At 49.5% G+C, this 23,631-nt stretch overlaps 8 protein-coding genes across 8 annotated transcripts; 3 read left to right on the top strand and 5 right to left on the bottom strand.

Moving 5' to 3' along the window:
- Positions 1-248: 248 nt before the first annotated feature.
- BDV38DRAFT_271518 (inorganic phosphate transporter) lies at positions 249-2,253 on the bottom strand (the record flags this gene model as incomplete). The annotated part of the gene is made up of 6 exons (XM_032057330.1): positions 249-448; positions 508-662; positions 720-806; positions 864-1,524; positions 1,581-2,008; positions 2,078-2,253. The coding sequence occupies 6 exons, from the start codon at positions 2,251-2,253 to the stop codon at positions 249-251; spliced, it is 1,707 nt and encodes a 568-aa protein (XP_031913220.1).
- Positions 2,254-6,792: 4,539 nt separating this feature from the next.
- On the top strand, positions 6,793-8,013 carry BDV38DRAFT_271517 (NAD(P)-dependent alcohol dehydrogenase; the record flags this gene model as incomplete). The annotated part of the gene is made up of 3 exons (XM_032057329.1): positions 6,793-7,060; positions 7,139-7,671; positions 7,738-8,013. The coding sequence occupies 3 exons, from the start codon at positions 6,793-6,795 to the stop codon at positions 8,011-8,013; spliced, it is 1,077 nt and encodes a 358-aa protein (XP_031913219.1).
- Positions 8,014-8,971: 958 nt separating this feature from the next.
- Positions 8,972-10,008, bottom strand: BDV38DRAFT_293154 (SDR family NAD(P)-dependent oxidoreductase; the record flags this gene model as incomplete). The annotated part of the gene is made up of 2 exons (XM_032062186.1): positions 8,972-9,856; positions 9,916-10,008. 2 exons carry the CDS (start codon positions 10,006-10,008, stop codon positions 9,182-9,184), a joined length of 768 nt encoding a protein of 255 aa, XP_031913218.1. The 3' UTR covers positions 8,972-9,181.
- Positions 10,009-10,061: 53 nt separating this feature from the next.
- Positions 10,062-12,234, top strand: BDV38DRAFT_293152 (sugar porter family MFS transporter; the record flags this gene model as incomplete). Its single annotated transcript, XM_032062185.1, has 4 exons — positions 10,062-10,726; positions 10,791-10,960; positions 11,013-12,015; positions 12,074-12,234. Exons 1-4 carry the CDS (start codon positions 10,522-10,524, stop codon positions 12,232-12,234), a joined length of 1,539 nt encoding a protein of 512 aa, XP_031913217.1. The 5' UTR covers positions 10,062-10,521.
- A 19-nt stretch (positions 12,235-12,253) lies between these two features.
- BDV38DRAFT_90062 (putative C6 transcription factor) lies at positions 12,254-14,884 on the bottom strand. Its single transcript, XM_032064107.1, has 5 exons — positions 14,648-14,884; positions 14,031-14,557; positions 12,905-13,978; positions 12,510-12,827; positions 12,254-12,411 (listed from the first exon to the last, which is right to left on the bottom strand). The coding sequence occupies exons 1-4, from the start codon at positions 14,815-14,817 to the stop codon at positions 12,553-12,555; spliced, it is 2,046 nt and encodes a 681-aa protein (XP_031913216.1). The 5' UTR covers positions 14,818-14,884; the 3' UTR covers positions 12,254-12,411; positions 12,510-12,552.
- A 187-nt stretch (positions 14,885-15,071) lies between these two features.
- Positions 15,072-16,027, bottom strand: BDV38DRAFT_247337 (uncharacterized protein). The gene has a single exon (XM_032054650.1). It carries the CDS (start codon positions 15,822-15,824, stop codon positions 15,315-15,317), a length of 510 nt encoding a protein of 169 aa, XP_031913215.1. The 5' UTR covers positions 15,825-16,027; the 3' UTR covers positions 15,072-15,314.
- A 616-nt stretch (positions 16,028-16,643) lies between these two features.
- On the bottom strand, positions 16,644-18,693 carry mcsA (putative citrate synthase Cit1). Its single transcript, XM_032054649.1, has 3 exons — positions 18,481-18,693; positions 17,263-18,417; positions 16,644-17,210 (listed from the first exon to the last, which is right to left on the bottom strand). Exons 1-3 carry the CDS (start codon positions 18,526-18,528, stop codon positions 17,010-17,012), a joined length of 1,404 nt encoding a protein of 467 aa, XP_031913214.1. The 5' UTR covers positions 18,529-18,693; the 3' UTR covers positions 16,644-17,009.
- Positions 18,694-19,995: 1,302 nt separating this feature from the next.
- On the top strand, positions 19,996-23,383 carry BDV38DRAFT_271512 (putative mRNA-nucleus export ATPase (Elf1); the record flags this gene model as incomplete). Its single annotated transcript, XM_032057328.1, has 2 exons — positions 19,996-22,589; positions 22,645-23,383. 2 exons carry the CDS (start codon positions 19,996-19,998, stop codon positions 23,381-23,383), a joined length of 3,333 nt encoding a protein of 1,110 aa, XP_031913213.1.
- Between the last annotated feature and the right edge of the window lie 248 nt (positions 23,384-23,631).

The following is a 23,631-nucleotide window of genomic DNA, read 5'->3' as shown; positions in this document are numbered from 1 at the left end:
CGGACCAGTCTCTAGAAATACATTATTAATTTTGGCCTTTATATGAGACTACAAGTGATTGTTCAGTGTATGTACATTCTCAAGGTTGATTATGTTGTCGAATCACGACGCTCATTCCATGCTCACCACCGAGAGAAACAGACAAAATAAAGATATCTAATCTTGTTCTGGCCGGAGGAACTAACACAAGTTCGATGGATCAAGCCACACTGCCATAGCAAGGTAAGTCCACCAAGTAAGCCCGACGACTAGGGCATACCCCAGCGAGGCGCGTTCACGATGATGCCAACTAGACAGCCGGAGATGATACCGGCGCAAGGGAGGGTGATGATCCAGCCCATGTAGATCCAGGCGACCATTCTCCAGTTGATCGTTCTCCAGGTGCCGTTGCACAGGCCAACGCCAACTGTAGCGCCGGTGATACACTGGGTGGTGGAGACGGGGAGGCCTGTAGGCACGACACGTTAGTGAGCGACGCTTGACGAGGGTTTCAAGAGGGCGACATACTCAGCCGGGTGGCGATAATCACAGCGATGGCCGCACCGAGTTCCATAGTGAACCCACGGGAGGGAGAGTGCAGGGTCAGACGGTTACCCAGGAAGCTCATGATGTGATAGCCATAAGTCCAGATACCGATGGTGATGGAAGCACCACCGAATACACTGGAGGATATGGGTTAGCGTGCGAACTCCCTGACGTTAGATGGATGAAAGACTTACAGAATCCAGATGGGAACAGGAGTCTCGGCGCCTTCAAGGGCACCACTTCGCCAAATAGCATAGATGGTGGCATACGGACCAACAGCACTAGGAATGGTTAGCATTGGCCTGTTGGTGGCCTAGAGAAGTTCGGGCAAGTCTCACTTAGCAACATCATTGGCACCATGGGTGAAGGCGGCCGTACAGGCCGTCAGAATCTGGAGGAAAGAAAACATGTACTCTGCTTCGTTATCATAGTGGTCGGAGTGTGCGTGGGTCTTTTCGAGGTCACCCGCAAGCTTGCTGTCCTTCTTCTGGGCGCTAACAATGTCCTGCTCAAGACCACGGAAGAGGGCCTTCTTGAATAGCCAGAACATAACTGCAGGACTATACCAAACTCCCTCAGGACGGGGACCACAGAGGTTGATAACATCACCGTTCGTATGAGCTGCATCATCACCCGAGCTCGAAGTACCGTGGGGCTCGCTCTTGGGATCGCGAGAGGAATGCTCACTGTTGTTCTCGACATCGCCAGATCGGTCAGCTTGCAGTTGATCCAGGGTCTTGTGGCCTTCATAGAAGTTTCGAACGGCCTTCACATGCGCAGGGCGAGAAGGCACTTCACCACGGCGTAGGAGAAGAGGGCCTTGGATGATATGCCAGGGCTTGAGTTGCCAGTCGCTCAGGATGACCCGGCGGTAGAGCCAGGGGCAAAGGAAAATAGCAGAGAGGACAGAGATACCAGCACCAACACCCACCACAGTGCCAGCAATCTCACCACCCTCCAGGTCGATCCTGCTGCTACCACCCTTCCAGACGATAAGCACTGTGGTATGTCAGAAATCTGGACAGAAGGCTATACGGGTAAGGGGGCAGACATACTAGTCAGGAGGGCGGAGGTCAGGAGGAAGTAGAACGGAACAGTATACAACGCTTTGAGTGCAGAGTTCCGACGCAGCAGGATACCATATTTAGTGATCAAGAAGATCAACGAAGCAGCCACACCAGACAACAGAGGTGCGATAATCCAAGCAAGGAATACCTGTACCACTCCAGAATCGATATTACCACCCCACCAGATAACATTATCGGCTCCAATAAGCGCGATACCCATTCCCAGGACGCCTCCCAGGATGGAGTGAGTTGTGGACACTGGAAGACCCATTTTCGTACAGATACTGAGGTATATAGCTGAGCCAACCACTGCGCAGCACATTCCAAGCATCAGGAGGGGAGGATTTTCGGCGAATACATCGACGTCGACGATTTTTGTCCGGATCGTATCAGAAACACTGTCTCCTACACCGACACTATGGAATCCTGTCAACACTACAAGGTCCAAATATGGGAATTTAATAGCACGCCAGTGGCAAGCTTACGCTCCAGCAAACTCCATGATAGATCCCAGAATCAAGGCCTGCCAGAGCTTGATCGACCGCGACGAGACAGACGTCGCCCAGGAGTTGGCGGCATCATTGGCGCCAATATTCCAGGCATCCAGAAAGGCGAATATCGTCCCGATGGCGAAGATGTAATCGTATTGGTGAAGAACCATCCTGACGGTTGCCACGCAACAAGCGAGACTCCAAGGCGAATCGTCGCTTTTCCAGGATGTTGATGGCAGGGCAGGGAGGGAAAGACAGCAGAACGATCCGGTCCAGGCCTTTATATGAGTCGTAACATCATTATAGTCCTACTGTGTCTCCTGAGCCAGTTGAACGTTCTACATACCATGATGCCAAGAGACCAAGACAGTCCAGTTCCGCCGAGCTGCCAAGTTCTTCCTGGACTGAGTGTCCGCCGACTAATCCAACTCCGCATACCAGCACGTGTCCGGCTGTCAAATTACCAGTATCGCCCAAGCCTGCTGCCCAGAGTCATGCTTCCCAATCCATGTAGGCCCCGATGACTCGCCTGTGTGTGAACCACCCCACAAATACGCTACTTTATGGGCGAATGCTTGGAACGGTGCGGACACGATCCATGTGGTCAATCTCACGGTTCCCATTTGGCAGAATTGCAGCCTCTTGGCCACGATCTAATCTTAATTGTAAGTGCCAAACCGTTTACCACACAGTCTTGTGGCGTGAGACACCGTCCAAGTTGATACTTCGCACAATGGATGTATCCCATTCCACCTGCCATAGACGGCCTCTGATAGGCCCTAGCCAGGATCTGATACTCGAGGACAGCTTTCTCATTGGCTTCATCTGAATCTACCGACAAGGAATCAAGCGCCAGTTCCTCTCCACATTCGATGCCGGCACCGGACGCACTGTTCGACATGCTCAGCCACCGAGTCTAAATTCGGTAATATCGCGTGCCCAGAGTTAGCAAGACTCTCAACTCCTCGAATTGGTCTTGGAGGAGTTGGATATACTCCACCGCTGTCTCAAGTAATTTTACCTGGTCAGAAACCCTCAAGTGAGCACAATCATCCGTTGCATCATGGGATTAGCTGAGTCTTTTCACATTCACACCTTCGTGCCGCTCGTTCCCTCAACGAGGAACAGCTCAGGGTGCTCAGCACTCCATTCTCCAAATATATGCTATCTAACTCGTTGACTCAACACTTACTGAATACTATACCAACACTTGCCTGGTTCCGATGAAATAGCGTAATCACCGTAGTTTACGATAAAGATATCGTTGTAACTTGGCTAAGCATTGCTGGTCTCGGAGAAGATACGAACAACTTAGGGAATCCTCGCAATGTTGCCATAGAGCAGAGAGATACGGAAAGTCTTTGTCACAAGCAGAGCAGAAGTAGAGCCACCCGCCGTCAAGAGTATCCATGATGTATTTTTGGTTCTGGTAACACTCGCGAGCTATATCGTCGATATAGTCCTCAGCCGAGCTCGATACGCAGTATCCTGATTCCAAATGGATCAGCATTCCGGAGATCGATTTGAACGTTTGGCTACATCGACGACCGTAACATTCTAGAACTCGAGGTTGGTGCTTTTGCTGGTGCTATATTGAGTTATAATTATAAGTTAGTTACTTATAAGAGTCAAGGAGACTAAACATATGTACCATCCGTAAGCTGTTTTTGCTAGAGTAGTATTCATCACACTCCACACAAAGGTTATGGACGTCGACATCGTGGAGGCGTAGCTGCTCCTCGGAATTGTGGTAAAGATCGCAATCAGCACAAAGGTGATGATGATCTATTTCATGGTCTTCAAGTTCATCCTCAGATGTAAAGTCCGGTCTGTGAGCGCACAGCTGACAGATATAGTGTGCGCTTGATTGCCGAAGGTGCTGAGCCTTGGCTGATGGAGAGGGGAATATGCGAACACATCGTTCACACCAGCAATGACGAGTGGTTTCTCTGCAGTGATGAAGCAATGCTCTTTCAGTAGAAAACTCTCGGTTGCAGAGCATACACATGTAATTTCCGTCCTCAATAATGAGGTGTGTTCTTGGACTCATGGTGAGTGCGATACACCGTGTCCTAAATCGAGGTGTTCGATTGACAGCCAACAAATGCGGGGTCACTCTGAAGTGCTTCCGACACATCACACTTATGTGCCTTTACCTGCATATGGGGGCAATGAACGCAGTGGTGGGTTGAAAGTCAACGCAGTTAGTTCGAAGAAGTGCAAGATTGGCGTGGTGGACAACAGAATATGACAGATATCTGTAATTATAGTCCTAGTATGATATAGCTTACAAGGTTGGTTACAGTCTACTGGCTATATTGAGGCTGGCACGTCATAGGCTTTCTTAGCGTTAGGGTTTGAGAGCAAATGAGGAGTGTATGTCATGGACATAGTATTTTGGGAAACGCTGTACTCGATACAGCCATGTTGCTATCTGAAATTTTCTGGACTTGAGAGGACGATCACTGTAATCCCATCACATCTTAGTCTCCATCCACCATAAAGCCCGTACGGTGAGGTACAAGATCATCTGACAATTGTGCATAAACCCGCTAGTTGATACAGTGATATAACAACAATAAAAGGTTGGATGATGATCCTAGCTTATGCCCAGACTAGACTTGTCCGGCTTTTTATATCGGAGGATCTACTATTTGCCAGAGGTCAGCTGGTCATATCACAAAAATGAAGAGAAGTGAAGCACCAACCCAAACTACAGCTACAAACAGGAGAATACGCATGGGTTGAACCAAAAGATCAATCCTTCGGTTTACACCAAAGGGTTTTCTCGAAGAACTGTTGGCAAGTATGACCGAAGTCATGCTTACATGGTGATTGACTGACATCGTATGGCAACCTCTCATATGAAGAAGTGCCGACAATGAACTTCATCCCTTTGCTGGCGAAGAGCTTACTACCATCCTTTGCGCCTTTACAGAAAGGCGCGCTGCCATTCCATTCGCATTCTGGATATTCGGCGCTTAGCCGACATTTGGCCAATGTGCCGGTGGCGAAGAGAAACAGGGTCCAGAGTTTGAGATTCATGTTTCTTTCTAGTAGAGCAGTGAGTGAGAACGAAGATCAGGGTATGATGACAGGCGGATAGATGTTCGGAGTTGAAATCCGATATTTCACTGAAGCATCGGAGATTGTTCATGTTTATATGCTTGATATTGCTTCGATAGATTCAAGGAACTACGCACGATATCTCCCTCGCTGCATTTGATCTTCAAAGAAAAGATTTAATGAAAGGGAAAAGAAGATAAATGAGGTTTCTCCATGGCTGGACACGCCCGTAAAGTACTATATCCGGGATAATGGGCCCTTTGTGAAAGCTCCGTTTTGTCTGCAAGCGGACTTCGCGTTGTTTTCCAAACAAAAGCAAGAGAACTGCATTAAGTGTAGTAATAAATGTCTTGCATCTATAGTTTCATGAAGGCGTCTGCAACTGAAAAATACAAGGACAGTTCTTTCTTTCGTATAGGAGCATCAAAGCAAATCTGATATCAAAGATTGCATCGACACTAACCTCTTTTAGGATCTCATTAACGACCACACCCTCGCTCAAATGATACTTTAATGTAGGGCTAGTCATGTTACTCTACAGCTAGGTTTAGAAAGCTTTTGAATAGAATATCCTGGAAGATATGTGGTGTATGAATGCTGCGAGAGTATTTTAAAGGAGAAGGTCTAGCCTCGGCTCTTCATAACTAAAACGATCTGGACACGAACCGCCACGTATCTCATAGTGTTCGAGATATACGAATGCCCGGGATTAAGGGCGAATAAACTCAATATAAGCCGCTACTTCTGAGTACCGAATGTAGAACAGTCGTTTCATCAACGAGGTTACCGCAGTGTTGAAATGAAGTTCCTCACACAAGGCCTGATTAATAGCACGACCTTGGAGCGGGGGCCTGGCAACCTTCTAAGTAAAAATGGAATTCAGCTGCAAAGTAGACATGGTAGATATCACTGATTATATCGACAATGGTATCCTCGTTGTACAAGGTACGAGGTGAAAGTCCGCGGTAATATTATCTTACACATCAGTTCGGCCGTCCGGCGGGCTGGTGGACGTTATCCAGTACCAATGGGTTGCAGAAGTGTTAAGACGAATAACGAATCGAATAATTGGAATCCTTAGAAGAGCCTCGGATGCTTGTTGAGAATCGTCTAGTTTTCTGCATATGCAACTAGCACCCCACTTGGTAGCCATTTGTTGCGGGGCAAGTCTAGACCAATGCTATTAACTAGGGCTGGCAGTACGTGTTCACCCCCAACCAGCTGTTCACTATGGATAGACCTACCGAAAAGGCCATGTTGTGATGTGATGCATCGGGGAAGTTCCGAAGTGGTAAATCGTCCACAGTAACCGGGAACTTTATGCTTGTTCCCTCTTCGGAGATGATCCCGAATCGCATTTCACGAATGACTTAGAATCGCAGGCCCTGACAATCATTACTTGGCTCACAGATCAACAACACATGATCTTCTGCAGGATGAGAGCACGAATATTGGCCAGTAACCCACCCATTCGGTGGTACGTCCGAAGAGCCATCCTACTTGATGATGGAGAAGCGTCTCCAATCTGCCAACTCGTCAAGTTCTCCAATTTTCGGCCTCCAAAGCAAGATATATAAGTAGCTCCTGTATGACCATTCAAGAAACAACAAACAAGCTCAATCACAGTCATACCGAACTACAAGATGGATATCCTCGACCGCAAACCCTACAACCATGCCATCCATACCAGCCCCGCCAACGACCTCCGTCTCGTCAAATCAGACATCCCCGAGATCCAACCCCATGAGTGTCTCGTCCACGTCCGTGCCACTGGAATCTGTGGCTCCGACGTACACTTCTGGAAACATGGCCACATCGGAGATATGGTCGTAACAGGGGACAACGGTCTAGGCCATGAAAGTGCCGGAGTAGTTCTCAAGGTCGGCAAGGATGTAACTCGGTTCAAGCCCGGTAAGGCATCTATCGAAACACAGACCCTCGTTCACCCCCACGCATGAGAAAAACATACATACTGACCACTCCAAACAGGCGACAAAGTTGCCATGGAATGCGGTGTCCCCTGCTCCAAACCCACCTGTTACTTCTGCCGAACCGGCCAATACAACGCCTGCCCGGACGTGGTCTTCTTCTCCACGCCACCTCACCACGGCACTCTCCGTCGATACCACGTCCACCCCGAGGCATGGCTGCACCATATCCCCGACAACATCTCTTTCGAAGAAGGTGCCCTTCTGGAACCCTTGACCGTTGCCCTAGCAGGAATCGATAGATCCGGACTCCGTCTTGCTGATCCCCTGGTGATCTGCGGGGCCGGGCCCATCGGTCTTGTTACTCTACTCGCCGCCAACGCAGCAGGCGCAGAACCCATCGTCATTACAGACTTAGACGAAGGCCGTCTTGCAAAGGCAAAGGAACTAGTTCCCCGCGTACGACCAGTGCAAGTCACGAGAGAAGACACTCCCAAGGCCCTGGCGGGCAGAATCGTCGAGACTTTAGGCCAAGAGGCGAAATTGGTCATTGAATGCACGGGTGTGGAGTCTAGTATCCATGCTGGAATCTATGTAGGCCCATCTTTCTCCTGTCCTCAATACGCAAAACAAAGTAACTAAACCTTCCTGCCAAAACAGTCCACCCGTTTCGGCGGCTCCGTCTTCGTGATCGGCGTCGGCAAGGATTTCCAAACCATCCCTTTTATGCATCTCTCCGCCAAAGAGATAGATCTCCGCTGGCAGTATAGATATCACGATATCTACCCGAAGGCAATTGGTCTCGTCGCTGCAGGAATCATTGATTTGAAACCGTTGGTTTCGCATCGATTTGCATTGGAGGATGGGATCAAGGCCTTTGAGACAGCGAGCAATCCTGCTTCGAAGGCTATTAAAGTGCAGATTTTGGATGATTAGACATGGTTTCCGGGAATAATGTCTTGTTTAATAGAGTGAAAGTTGAATTAGTCGTTGGTTTGGGGGGTGTATAAAAATGAAGATGTGTTAAATTCTTTTTATTGCCTTTTTATTCGTCTTATTATGTCTCATTATTTATTGCATGGCTGGCTTTCCACCGGGTTAAATTAGAAGAGCCTCATATTAGTACGTCTCCCTTGCACAAAGCTGCGCGAAACATTAGGACCATAGCGATTGATAAGCTTTGCGAGCTGGGAGCAAATGAAGAAGTAGAGAATTGCGATGGCCAAACTTATATAGATATTCTGGTCTGCGCAAAGTCGCACCCCCAGGAGTGGAGGGTGCACAATTCTAGAGGTTCATTTCTCAGAGAGCAGGACGACCGTCCACATCCTTGAATGCTACTCGTCTGTTACAAATGATTATCATACTACAAAATATGAATAACGAACCAACCTATTCCAGACGTGCGTCGGGTCTATTTGCGAGAGACCAGCCTCACTCACTCTCTCAGTGCTATCTACACATCTTATTTCTGGGCTTTCTCTGTCTCTCTTTTCTCTATCTTTTAGTCTTCCATGGAGAACAACGAGAGAAGATTTCTCGGGATGTTGGATTGGGATTGTTAGGTAGCTCGACAAAGTAGCGTTTATTTAGGCTATGGCGGTAAATTTGTATCCTGACTGATTGTTAGACGGTCTATATGAAGGGGAACGAGTCTCTTTTTAAAGAAGATGGAAATTAAGTGAGTCAATCCCTTTTGATTTTGGATATATTAAAGATGGAAAGGCCGATGATTGTATAGTAATAATTTCAAGGATTCATTGTATGTCTGTAGGTGATAGTTCATTTCTGTAACCTACTCACAATAACTCTTCTCCCTAAGACAAAAAGGAAAAAGGTAGCATTCCTTATATCAATGCCCAAGTTCTACACACAATGGATGAACGAGACAGCCACTCTATACTAGTACCGATGGACCGCAGATATTTAACAGACTGAATACCCTTCGGCTTGAAGTTCGGCTCATCTATGTGATATAGATATATGTTGTTAGGAATCAGATGTTCAAGGCACTGCCCTAACGCCATGTAGATGTTTTGGTTGAGTAGAATTGAGATATATTGTAGAAGCTTTTTCAATATGGGAAAAGGTGTTTTTCACAATATCAAGTATACAGCATACCGCCATTCGCACAGATCACATCCCCCGTGACCCACCGCGATCTTTCCTCCGCCAAAAACGTAATAATATCCGCAATATCCTGAGTCGTGCCGCATCGCTGACCGGCAGGTACCTTCTTGTTCTGCTCTTCCATCCTGGCGAGATGGACTGGTCCGGCAGCCTGGTACATGTCGGTATCGACAGGGCCCGGGTTCACAGCATTGACTGTGACACCATACTTGTGACCCAACTCGGTAGCCCATACGCGGGTGAGACCCTCAACGGCGGCTTTGGTAGCCGCGTAGACAGACTGTGTTGGGTAGCCGCCTCTCGCGGAGATGGATGAGAGATTAATGATGCGGCCACCGCGGGGGATGTAAGGCAGAACTGCCTGGGTCATGAAGACCACAGCGCGGACGTTGATATCCATGAGCCTGTTATAGCTTTCAAGAGTTACTTCTTCTAGGGGTCTGTTGTCGCCCGCTCCGGCATTGTTGACGAGGATATCGATCTGGGTGGTTTGAAACGCAGACAAAACCGCGGAGACAAGGGTCGCTGGGGCCTTGATATCGGCCAGATCGGCCTGTATGCCGAATGCTTTATGGCCGTCGTTCCGTAAGGATTCGACAAGAGATTCTGCAGCTGTGCGTGACGATGGGGAAACATAGTTGAATGCGACCTGTTCTTCGTAAGAACTCTATTGATGAACAAAGTAGGTAGGTTGGGTAGTCGACATACCTTTGCTCCTTGTTCGCTTAAAGCACGAACTATTCCCGCACCGATTCCTCTCGCACCGCCTGTGACTAGGGCAACCTTTCCAGTGAGGGACATAGTGTTTAGGGCTTGTGATGTTCTTTGCTGAACTTAATGCTTGCTTGGGTAGGCCGTACTTGAGGTTCGAACAAGTAGATAGAGTAGATAGTCTAGTACTTATATTCTCCTACTCCTAGTCGATTATTTATGCGGGGTCCAGCAGTCCGAATAAGGACTTCTTCCATACACACACACGATGCAACTTCTATACCCAAGAGGCGTGATAAAAGATCCACATAGAATAAGGTTTCTCGCTTCTATCTCCGAGCAGCTGATGTACAAATGGGTTGGCGGGGTGTCCCTCAAGTGGATACGAGCTCGGACATATCGCCGAAGACGAACAACCTTCCCCGACACAACGTGGGGAAGTAAGTCCAAGATATCGCTGCAGAGCTACTACTTACCCCGGACGGCTTCACCCCAGATTTCGTGGATTACTTCAAATCGTGGAGTATATATATCGCATGAAGCTCCGGCGAAGATGTAAAGGATCTTTGTTTCGCAAAGTGACCAGGTCGATCAAAATCAAAAATGTGGTCACTCCAACAAACGAAATTGATACGCCCACCAGCGGGGATGGATCCCTCTGCACCTCGGCAAAGGGATCCATGGTATGTATACAAACTGGCTGCATTTGTGTCCCTAGGTGCGCTGCTATTTGGCTACGACCAAGGAGTGATGGGTGTTATTGTTGCCGATCAACGGTTTAACGATTTAATGCATCCTAAGAATTCATGTATGTTCGATACCATCAACTTCAATTTCATATGGTGGGTATTTAATGGTTGATTGCCACTCAGGGGTAACCGGTGCCATCGTTTCAATGTACGATATAGGCTGCTTCATTGGCGCCATGTCTACCGGTAGTCTATCGGATCGGTATGGCCGTGAGAGGATGTTGGCTATTGCGAGTATCGTCTTTATTATCGGTGCAGTCTTGCAAGCTGCGTCATACACGGTTGTCCAAATAGTAAACAGCCAGCCTTTTGCCCATCGATACCATGTTTTTGACAAACACACAGATAATTGGCCGCATCGTCTTAGGCTATGGTGTCGGAGGGTGTGCAGCAGGGGTACCTCTATATCAATCGGAGATCGCTCCCCCAACCCTCCGAGGAAGATTGATTGGAATAGAGCAAATGGTTCTATGCACTGGTGAGCTGTGTGCGTTCTGGATGAACTATGGGTTCAACTACCTACCAACAAAAGACTGGTGGCGCATTCCCTTGGCAATCCAAATTCTCCCCGCTATTGTTCTGGGGATAGGTTGCTGGCTCTGGGTCTTGCCAAGTCCACGATGGCTTGTCACTCAGGACCGACATGACTGTGCTCGCGAGGTTCTAATTAGACTACATGGCCCAGAGGCTGCAGCGACAGAACTCGAGCAGATCCAGGAAACAATGCGCCTGGAGAAGCACACAAAAGCATCCTGGAGAGGAATGTTTAAACTCCCTATCCTGCGGTTAACTCTCCTCGGTTGTGGGATTCAAGGCTTCCAGCAAGTCACTGGGACAAATTCAATACTTTACTACACGCCGACATTATTCGAAAAGGGGGGGATCACCGATCCACGCACCGCAAATTTGGCGACAGGAGGTGTTGGGATCGCGCTGTTCGTCAGTGCATGGATACCCATCTTCTCCTTTGACCGTCTGGGCCGAAAGGTATGGCTCCAAATCGGAACCGTCGGCATGATGTTGGCCATGGTCGGGATCGCAGTATTGCAATGGCGCGCGGGTGAGAACCCTGGATCAAAGGGAAATTATGCCATGGTGGTCTTTCCGTATCTGTTCTATATCTTCTTTAACATTAGCTGGGGTGTCGCAGCGTGGACATATCCGTCAGAAATATTCCCACTGTCCATGCGTGCGAAGGGCAACGCACTTGCAACTTCCGCTAATTGGACCATGTGCTATATCGTAGCCCAGGCCTCACCACCCATTGCAGATGCAATCGGGTGGGGTCTGTACGTTATTTATGCCGCTATATGTGTAATCGCGTTGGCTTTTGTCCACTTTGCGCTAGGTGGGAGGATTTGGTTCGATCTGCAACCGGTTATTTGATTGCTGACGTTGGTATACAGTTGAGACAAGGAATCGGTCGCTCGAGGATATGAATCGGCTTTTCGGCCTGGAAGGCTATTTCGCAGAAGGTGAAGCTGCCGCTGCAGAGCAAATCTTCGTAGCGAAAAATTCATCGGTGGAGCATATTGAAGGGAGTACTCATGTTGCAAGTCCATCATAGGATGCGATTGTACCTCAACCGCGTGACTGGAATCCGTACAACTGCCTATTGTCCATCAAAACAGCTTTCCCTTTGCGTAGTTCTCGATACAGCATAGCAACGAGCGATCTATGTTTATAGAATAAATCACCCGTTCAAATGGTATACTGTCCACCGTGTGCTACTATGCATATCCTTCTAGCTAATGTGTCAGATAAGTGCATACTTCAGTAATCGATGTGCCCGCATCGGTAAGTTGCTGACCGAGCCCACGGTCTCTAGATGGAAAGACGTACAATATGGCCATAGCCAAGGTTCATGTGTTAAGCGGACGGTAGATCACATTGGCATCCATGGACTCGTTCCTGAATGTCCTTCTGAGCCCTCGAAGAAATTTTGAATCATGAAGCCTCCTGCCGCATCTAGGAGTTCCGCATTAGACATGCCTTGTGGATACCACGTAAAGCTATCCTCTAGCCCCATCGATAACGGGTTGTATATTGCTTGATTTTGAGCACCTGGCGGTGGGGCCCAAAGGGTACGAGAAGGGCGTGACAAGGCCGTTGTTGGATTCGGGCTATTATTTTGAGTTAAGTCAACAGCATGACCTTGTTCTGCATCATGTTAGCCTTGAACCCTTGACAACCGTGACGAACTATGAACAGGAAGATGGGTAGGTATCATGTCTCACCGAGGAGCTTCTGTAATACATTCCGTGCGCGGAACGCCATATCATGCGATGACCCAAGACTCTCAAGGCAGTCCACAGCCTGTTGGAGATGCCCCTTCCATGACGGTGACATTGTATGAGTGGGGCTATAGATGTAACAGGTGGCCTGCACAAAGCTCGCTGTGATCAACCAATATGTTGCATACCATGCGAGACCCCGTTTCCTACTATCCGTATGATTGAGGAATCCACATATAGATGTGACACATTCGTCAGCTGCAGCGAGACACGACTTGATCGGGCCCTCCGATGTACTGATGGCTGATCGTGTAGCTATAGCTTCGAATAAAAAGGGCCGGTTCAGAACGATACGCAGGTGAAAAGATCTCCATAAAAGAACCCTCTTGGGCAACTCCAAATGTGGTTCCAGGTTGACATCTTGGTGGAAGTATGCGGGCAGGTCTTTCCACCAATTCCCGATACTCTCTTCCAGTTTCACAGCTTTCTCATATCTTGGAACGTGGTGCGTGAGAAGCTCCACCTGAACGGCATTTGCAATCTTAGCTAACTTCACTTGAGCAATTAGAGCAGACGTGATAGTGGGCCCAGGCTTGCACTCAGGCAAATGCTCCATATCAACCGCAATATCCTGGTCATCCAGGTTCGCTGGGAGGCGAATGTTCACTCCAACTAAGGACACTGCGGGCCTCCCGAGAGTCAGCTGAGCCCCAGAGACGAAGACAAACAGCGTCCACCAAACGCGTCGGCGGATCTCCATGGTAAAAGGTGACGTGCTTGGCATGCCGAACTCGCGGTGCAAGCCGATAGCAAGAGCCATGCTGAAGCCGATGCCAATAAGAATAAACCCCGCGTTAGGCTTGTTGCGCTTTTGCAAGTAATTAGCCATTATAACAATAGCTTGCACGTAGCTCAAAGACCCTTTCTCGAGGACATCCATCGTTAAGTGTCTACGCGCTTCCTTGTAGAAAGGGATGTCACATTTAGTCGCATTTGAATCGCCAACGAATGCACCGATGGCGAGGACTGTGTTATATAATAGCGGCCACGAACCGTCCCGCGGTTTAGCCAGGGCACCTAAAATGCCTTAGTAAATTTGATACATGTCAAGCTCGTGCACAGGGCTTACCTGATATTCGCGCACGAAAAGTCCCTTCATGTAGTATGGGATACGCAGGATGATAAAGAGCGAAATAGTCATCAATATAACGGCTAACTGTAGCCATTGACTGGGATCGCGCGGCGGGAAAATCATCCTCATCCAATGACGAGGGCGTGTTCACGCTGTTCAGTGGAAGGTACAATGGAAGAGACTGCAGGAATTTCAACGCAGCTATGCCAGACTGCGGTCCTGTATACCCAGCCTTATGCGGATCAGCAGTTAAGAAGCCCATACCGTCGATTGAGTTATCAAAGTCTTGCGATTCGTCAAATTCATAGTCCTCTGCATTGCTGTGTTCGGTGAAGTTTGTCGGCAGTTGCTCAGTATGGTGTTCCACCTCAGTACTGAGCTTGGTATCCTGGTTTGTATTTACCGGTGCTACCTGGCGGCTCTCTCGTACAGTTCGAAGTGCTTCTTGCAAATCAACTGTAGGCAGATACGTCCTCCAGGCCTTCTCCATATCCTGTCGAAGTTGTTCATATTCTTGAAGACGCCTTGAGTGGGTTATATAAGCAAATTTATTCCAACCGTTTAACGCACGCAGGCCGGATAATATAGTTCGAACCCGTGGTAGATAGCCTCACCTTTGAAGTGACGATAATTTTTGCGACGGGGACGAGTATCGGCATGCTTTCGCATCTCTGACACAATTGGAGCAAGTATCATCACCGGAACATCGAACTTTCCGCCGTTTACATTCGTCGCACGCAAAGGTTTTGCGTAATATTCGGCGAGCTCTAACTGTATCACTCATCTTGCTGAGCCTATGCCTTTATTGCTTGTGACATATCGCATCGGTCAATTGCTCGGAGGGACGAAGGCGACAGACACGGACACGGACATGGTGCGCGGGAAGCCGACTATGAGCTAACCTGCTTCAGGTTAGTCCCTCTTCTCCCCACACGGGGTGTCCACCTCAGGCCTTCAGGCATCAAGGAGCCAAAGTCAACTACGAATTAGGGTCATTTCATTGGGGCTGGAAAATGTACAACAAGTCTATCTATGTGCGCATCTTTGTGGATGTAGGTCTCTTAATTTAGGTGCCTACTCAACTGCCAATGGAAAGTCATACTTGATTCAGCAACTGTTCATTCAAGATACGTCGCTCAACGCGTATCTTCCAGAGACAAGGTCTCGTCCCTCCATCCGGATTTAGGTCAACTATAACCCTAGTCGTATTCAGAGCCATTTGGCGAAAAGTAAAGACAAAGAAGAAGTCACTCTCCAATCCATCACATGGTATCGGTGGCTTTAAAGCTGGAACGTCAAGGACGTGATGAGAGAGCAGCTATGTGTTGCTTCTGACCAAGGATGAACTTGAGAACACTGCTCATCACCGGCAGCGCAGCTGATGGAGGGGCAGTCATTAGATGAGGGCTGAACGGAAAAGCCACGCTTGGTGAACTCAGAGGGTTGGTGGAGGTCAGCGCATGAGACATCCCAATAGACCTTATCGCCGCTCATTTCATACTCGAATTGTATGACATCCTTCGCTGTAAGGTCAGGCTTTGTTGACACTTTGACAGAGATGCGGCCCCCTTTAGGATTCAAACGCCATATTTCCTCGTAAGTACCACCCTTGGCAGAAAGCGTATACATGCTGCTTTCTTTATCGGCCACTGACCAGGCATAAATTGGGGCGGATAGACTGTTGACAATCTGGAGGACTCCGATGCTGCGAGATGAAATGCCGTCGACGGATTGGCTAAGGGCAGTGGAGACCAAGATCATGAAGAAGGTTAAAACGGGGAGGAACAACATTTTCGTTGAAGATAGACGCTCAGTTGTTATTTGCTATGAAATCAAGCAAGAGAATATTCAGTTGCACTCTTGTTTCATAGATCCTGGAGTAGAGAGGTGAGAGGACTCTCGGTCTGAAGGCTGTAGAGGTACCTTATATTCCATTCGGAGCTATCTCCTCGTAGTGAATTTGTCAGCTATTTAGGATGGATAGTCACATTCCCAGCTCTAAATCTCCAGTCTATCAATCACCATTTGGTCATTTTGAGCGCCCTGCAATTTCGTATCTTCTACATACGCACTGTACGCCTCTTCTGCATGGAACCTTCGTACGATAGGTAAGGTTCCACTAGCTTCATTCAATGAATCCCTTAATAATACGGACCGGCGGAAGCCCTACCCGGGACACCTGTGAAACAATAGCTGAGCACGGGGTGGACTATACCCATCCGTAACCATTGTCAAAAAACAGAGAAGTCATAAGAGTTAATGCTTTCTGATACCTTGAGAAAAGGAAAGCTACCTTGTGAGTCAATGGCTTCTAAGGTACTATCAACCACATTGTAGCATAAGAATACCTGAAACAGTGGCGTGGTGAAAGTGTCTATCAAGTCTTTCCCTACCGTTGACTGTAGAGCAATAGTAAGCGGCCTGACATCCGATAATAAGCTTCTATGACATCACTATTTCTGTTTTTTGCGCTCTCGCTTTCACTATCATTGAGCCTCATATCAATCAATTGGAAAACATCGGGATTAATTGTAAATAGCCCATACAGGATACCCAGTCTCGAAATATATACATAGGGATTACATATAAAGGGTCAAATTGAAAAATTCGAAAAGATCCTTGATTTAGAAATCCCAACGTGAAACAGTAGTCTTACTCATAAAAATGCTCTTCCAGCTAGTGAAACATCATGGCGAGGACGGATGGCCTTAATACATAAAGGTTACATCATTCCGGGAAAATTAGAAAAGGAAAAGAGAAGACAGAGGAAAGCAGAAAACTCAATATAGTTCTATTCTCTAAAAGTCTATCTAACGTCTATGCAAATGGGCATATGGCTAGATGCAGGGAAATCAATCCCTGCAGGCAAGAGAACAAAGGCTAACCTTTAACAAAGAAAGAACACACGTTCATTGCGGATATCAAAATACGCTATCATTCAAACATGTTTTACACGCCGGGATTGGAATTCGTCAATCATTTTTTCAGGCCCAGGAGGTTGATGCTCTTAGGACGCTCAATGGGCAGGCCGAGGGCACGGTCCCAGATGAGCTGGACGAGAGGGCCCAGAGCACGGCTGACACCGAAGGTGACGGTGTAGTAGAGGGGCTGCTGGAATCCATAGTGGTAGAAGAGGACACCAGAGGCGGCGTCGACGTTGGGGTGAGGGTTCTTAGTCTAGTGTATCGTTAGCACAGGTAGCTTGGACAAAGCTGACATCATCAGTTACCTTTCCATGTTCCGTAAGAACACCAGGGGCGATTTCGGAGTTCTTCTTGACCAATTGGAAGACAGGGTTCGCCAGAACATCAGGGCGAGTGGCAGCAAAGTCCATAAGAGCCTCGAAGCGGGGGTCAGGCTTGCGGAGGACACCATGACCGTAGCCAGGGACGACACGACCCGACTTCAAGGTGTCCCAGAGATAGGTACGGACATCCTCGTCAGTGAACTTGGTTCCGATCTTGTCCTGCATGGACAGGATCCACCGCAGGACTTCCTGGGCAGCAAGACCGTGCAGAGGTCCGGCAAGACCCAAAAGACCAGCGCTGTAGCTCAGGAAGGGGTCGCTCAGGGCGCTTCCAACCAAGTGGGTAGCGTGGGCGGACACGTTACCGCCCTCGTGGTCACCGTGCAGAGCCAGGTACAGACGCAGCAAATCGTGGAAGTCCTGGTTCTGTTGGCCACCTTTGCCGAGCAGCTCGGCGAAGTTGTAAGACCAATCCTGGGTCACGTCGAGAGCTTGGGTGCCGACAGCGTCGATCTCGTTGGGGCGGAAGACCAAGGCGGCGACACGGGGGATCTTGGCCAGCAAGGAGATGCTGTCATCGAATGTGGGTTCCCAGTAGTCGGCCTTGTTCAGACCCTTCTCGTAGGCCTTGGCGAACTGCGACTCGGTGTTCAGGGCAGCGACGGCGATCGAGAGCTGCGTCATGGGGTGCATGTCGCGGGGGAAGGACTTGATGAGGTCCAGGATGTGCTGGGGGAGGTGGGACTTCTCGGCCAATTCGCGCGAGAAGGCGCGCACCTGGCTGGTCGAGGGAACCTGGCCTGTCAGGAGGAGCCAGAACATGGCTTCGGGCAGCATCTCGGTGCCGGAAGTACCCTTGGGGAGCTCCTTCTGACAGTCCTTGATGGTCTTGCCGTGGAAGCGGATCCCCTCATCGGGATCGAGGACCGAGCCCTCCCAGAGCATCGACTTGAGACCACGCATGCCACCAATGACATTGGCCACCTTGACCTCACCAATCACCTCGTCACCCTGTTGTTTCACCTGCTGGAAGAGTTCCCGTTTGGCGGGGATGACCGACTTCAGGGCGGACTTCAGATCGGGTTCCGCCGTCGCATAAGATCTACGAGAGGTATACTGAGCCAATAGACGTGAAGACTGTCACAATGGCTAGATTTAGTCTCTGCATTAGGGTGATACCAGTTGCGATCGGGAACTAACCTGAGCCAGCTTGGTAGCATGGCGGGTGGTTCGCATGGACATGGCCATGGTGTGTGGTTTTTTTTTTATTTGTGGTGGAGAAAAGACCCGTAGAATTACACTCAACACAGGAACACTGGCAACCAGAACAGGCTTTGGTGTCGAATTCTATCGGGGAGGACGATGGGAGTTTTTAAATTTTAGAGTGAAGGTACACAAGGAAGAGAAGAAAAACAGCGAAAGGAGGGAGCACGAATTATACGCCGAGGGCCCCCCTTGCACTCCAGACCGATTTGATGGCCCGGTTGGCCGCGGAGGAACGGTGAAGGTGACAGGGAAGGTGCCGAGGCAATCCAACGGCTGCATGCGGAGAGTCTAACCAACACCCATCATTCTTCTTGAGGTCTCATCACACCACTTCTTCCTCACGGTCGGATGGAAGGAAGTAATTGTTAGTAAAATACATGGCTCTAACTTCTACGATATAATTATACAGAACAAAAATACATCATTTCGCTATATTCTTGAACCCTATGAATATTTGTTGTTGTTGTCGTTGTTGTAGTTGTTGCCGAGGGTCGGGTATTCCATTCCTCTCAAGGGATGTGATGGACCATATGCTTCGGGATAAGCTGATAGTTGATCATCGGCATACGGGATGATTGTTTAATTCAGAGTATGTGGGATAGCATAGACGTTTGAACTACACCGGGTAAAAAGAAGCATATAGATGTGTTCCAGAATGTAAGAGGGAGGGTATATAAATTTCGGCTCCTCCTCTCCAACATAGATTACGTGGTGTTTTGATTGTTTGGATGAGAGACTCCGTACCCGTGACGATATCCGCGGGTTGGCGGATCCGGCGTGCGGGGTAATCCCGATGTGGAATAGCCTACTTTGGGGTGAAATAGAGTCTTGCCTGAGGCAGTCACGCCAAGCGTGCACCGCCACAACCGGCACCTGGCTAGACTCTTACCAGCCACTGATGCCTCAGGCTGTCAGCGGCAACGGGGGCTGAGCCAACAATCAGGGCCCATGCAAAGGCGGTGTATTATGATTGGTGCAAACCCGGTTCCCCTGCGCCTCAGGCAGAGATTTTCACCCGCGCCCAATCACAAGGGAACTTATCAGCGGCCCAAAAAAAAATAATCGCCGCCCCGCCATCATTATCAGTGAGTGATCTTTCTTTCCAGTTCGGCCTGGATTTTTTTCCCCTTTCCTCTCGTCTCTTCACTCTCCCCTCTTTCCTTTCTCTTGTTCATATACCCTGTTGTTGTGTTGAAGACGGATCCTCGTCCAGAGGCCGATCGGACGTTTGGATTTTCATCAAAAAGTTTTGAATTTCGTGTAGATTTCTTCTTTGTACTTTTCTTTTCTCTTTTGTGGTATTTTCAATTTTCCATCCGACCACGCCGCTTTAGTGGCTTACGGACTTTAGTGCAAAGGTTGAAGCGAAAGCACACACTCCGGCGAGTGACGCACTTTATTTAAGATCGCCATATATACAAGAGAATGCCTCATTCCGAACCTACAGCCATGGCTACCGCTGTTTCCAAGACCCCATCGACCGTCCCTCCCACCCCGGAGGAGGTTTCGTCCCTTTTCAACACCATCTTTACCGCCGAGACCTCCCAGCAATCTCTTGATGCCTCCTATGCCTTGACCAACTTGTTGATTCAAAGTGTCGGCTGCCTCGGCTTTCAGAAGTATGACATCTTGTCGCAAGTCAAGAAGGCGGCGAGCGATAAGAAGAATGGCGCTCGCCGTGAGAGTGCTATGTTGATCATCGGCGCTCTGTTCGAACGTTTCCCCCGCGAACACCCTCTCAGCGAAGTCGTATTCCTCCTTCAAGATGGCGGCGTTCTTGGCGTTGCCCTCGATGCGTTGGCCGACAAGGGCGCCGTGGTTCGCGACGCCGCTCAGTATGCAATCGATGCCTTGTTTGCCTGCCTCAAGCCCGAATCGATGGCCAATGGTCTCCTCCCCGCCCTTTCTGCTTATCTCAGTCGCGGCACTGGTAAGTGGCAGGGCTTTGTCGGCGCATACTCTCTCATCGAGAAGATGGCCGTCAAGGCCCAGATGGGTAACGGAACTATGGAAGAAGAACGCGAGAAGGATATACTGCGGGAGGCAATGGGCAAGACTCTGAAAGACTTGATCCCTCTGGTGGAGTCCGGCATGCACGACCTGAAGGCTGAAGTGGCTAAGCGGGCTTGCAAGGCCATGAACGCGGTTACCACTCTGTTGTCCAACGATGATGTTACCCCCCGGATCCCTCTTTTGATCAAGACCATGGAGCAGCCATCCGAGAAGACCCTACAGGATGCCATCCATGCCTTGTCGCAAACTACTTTCGTCGCCATTGTTACCTCGCCCGTCCTGGCTTTGCTCACCCCGTTGCTGGAGCGTTCCTTGAACGCCCCAACAACGCCCCAAGAGACTTTGCGTCGTACTGTCGTGGTCGTGGAGAACCTAACAAAACTCGTGCATGATCCCTCCGAGGCACGTACGTTCTTGCCCAAGCTCATCCCCGGTGTACAGGCCGTCAAGGATCGTGCTTCCCTCCCGGAAGTCCGAGAGCTTGCTACCCGCGCACTGAACGTCATGGAGAAGGCCATGAGCGACAGCAATGTCCACGCTGGATCTGTCACCAAGACAACTCCCGATGAGGTTCTCGCCGTTTTGGATGCCCAGATTCAGGCCAACGGCGGCCTTGCTGTGCCCGAGGCGCATACACTTTTTGAGCTCGGTAAGACTTACATCGCGGAGATGGTCCGTGAAGATGTGAATTGCCGCATGCACGACCGTATCCCGGTCTGCGTCGCCCCCTACCTGCGTGGTTTGCTATTGGAGGATAAACATGACGCGGTCGCCTCCGCTCTTCAGGCACATTTCATTGAGGAAGATCACCGCAAGTTTGGAAAGCCCGAGCCCGATGATCCTAATGAGGTCGAGATTGTCAACGCCAACTTTTCCCTCGCCTACGGTGGAATGCTGCTTCTCAACCACACTAACCTCCGCTTGCTGAAGGGTCACCGTTATGGTCTTTGTGGTCGCAATGGAGCTGGCAAGTCTACTCTCATGCGCAGTATCGCCAACGAAAAGCTGGAGGGCTTCCCCCCGCAGGATGTTGTTCGAACCTGCTTTGTCGAGCACAACCAAGGCGAGGATGCTGACCTGAGCATCATTGAATACGTTTCCAAAGACCCCAAGATTGCAGAGGCTGGTCAGGAGCATATCAGCCAGGTGCTTCTCGAATTCGGCTTCACTGATGGCCCAGAGGGCCGCCAGTCGCAGCGTGTTGGGTCACTCTCTGGTGGTTGGAAGATGAAGCTTGCTTTGGCCCGTGCCATGCTCATGAAGGCGGATGTTCTACTCCTGGACGAACCTACTAACCACTTGGATGTTGCCAATGTGAAGTGGTTGCAGGAATACCTCAAGAAGCACACGGATATCACCAGTTTGATTGTCAGTCACGACTCGGGATTCTTGGACGAAGTTTGCACGGATATTTATCACTACGAAAACAAGAAGCTGGTGTGCTACAAGGGTAATCTGGCTGCTTTCGTCAAGCAGAAGCCCGAAGGAAAGAGCTATTACACCTTGTCTGCCAGCGCTGTTCAGTTCAAGTTCCCTCCCCCTGGTATTCTGTCCGGTATCAAGTCCCAGACCCGTGCCATTCTCCGGATGACCAACTGTTCCTACACCTATCCCGGGGCCACCAAGCCATCCTTGACTGACGCATCCCTCACCCTGACGCTGTCCTCCCGTGTTGCCATCATTGGAGGAAACGGTGCTGGTAAATCTACTTTCATCAAGATGCTTACGGGAGAGACCATCCCCCAAACTGGCAAAGTCGAGAAACATCCCAACCTTCGTATCGGTTATATTAAGCAGCACGCTCTCGAGCACGTGGAGATGCATCTTGAGAAGACACCTAGCCAGTACCTCCAGTGGCGTTATGCTAACGGTGACGACCGCGAGGTCTACCTGAAGCAGACCCGTATTCTTACCGAGGAAGATAAGGCTCAGCTGGAGAAGCCGGTCGACCTCAAGGATGGCAGGGGTCCCCGTCGCATTGAGGCCCTTATGGGTCGGCAAAAGTGGAAGAAGTCGTTCCAGTACGAAGTGTAAGTTATCGCTGCCTACTAGTCTCCGCGCGCCCCCCGCTAACAGATACCATAGTAAATGGATTGGTCTCCTTCCCAAGCATAACACTATGATCTCCCGTGAGACCCTGCTTGAACTTGGCTTCTTCAAGCTGGTTCAGGAATTCGATGATCACGAGGCTTCTCGTGAGGGTCTTGGATTCCGAAACCTGGAACCCCCTGAGATCTCGAAGCACTTCGAGGACGTCGGTTTGGATCCCGAGATCGCCAACCACAACCAAATCTCTGGCCTCTCTGGTGGTCAAAAGGTGAAGGTTGTGTTGGCCGGAGCCATGTGGAACAACCCTCACTTGCTTGTGCTAGACGAACCCACTAACTTCTTGGACCGTGACTCTTTGGGTGGTTTGGCTGTGGCCATCCGCGACTTCAAGGGTGGTGTGGTCATGATTTCTCACAACGAGGAATTTGTGGGCGCGCTCTGCCCCGAACAGCTTCACGTCGCTGATGGGCGCATTGTTGCGCGTACCAACACAGGCGTGTCGCTCGACCGGTTCGAAGACAGTGCGGCCAACTCGCCCCAGGCCGGCACCGCCGTGAACTCTACCGCCACCAGCGCGGCTGCTTCCGCTGCTGCCTCCGCCGTCAACTCTGGCGCCGAGGAACAGGGAGAACTCAAGTTCAAGGCGAGAAAGAAGAAGAAGATGACCCGTGCCCAGCTGAAGGAGCGTGAGACCCGTCGTCGTCTCCGCCACCTTGAGTGGCTCAATAGCCCCAAGGGTACCCCCAAGCCTCCGGATACTGATGATGAGGCTTAGTAAATATTCGTTGTTTATACCATTTTTCTGGACTCTGTTCGCTGCATGCGCAGTGTGATGATTTGCCTGTTTTGGTCATTACGATAGACGGCTTGGCGTTTGCTTTTGTTCTTGCTCAATTTATTTCGGCGGTTTGCTTTCCATAGATGACTATTTATCTTACATAGAGGAAGTCAGAGATTTTCTTTCGGCAATCGACAGAATTGTACCACTGTGATCTTATGTCCATGTACTGTACATGTGGAGGA

The sequence above is a fragment of the Aspergillus pseudotamarii genome (genome assembly GCF_009193445.1).
Source record: "Aspergillus pseudotamarii strain CBS 117625 unplaced genomic scaffold BDV38scaffold_29, whole genome shotgun sequence".
Taxonomy (NCBI): domain Eukaryota; kingdom Fungi; phylum Ascomycota; class Eurotiomycetes; order Eurotiales; family Aspergillaceae; genus Aspergillus; species Aspergillus pseudotamarii.
This window is presented reverse-complemented; position numbering and strand designations above follow the sequence as displayed.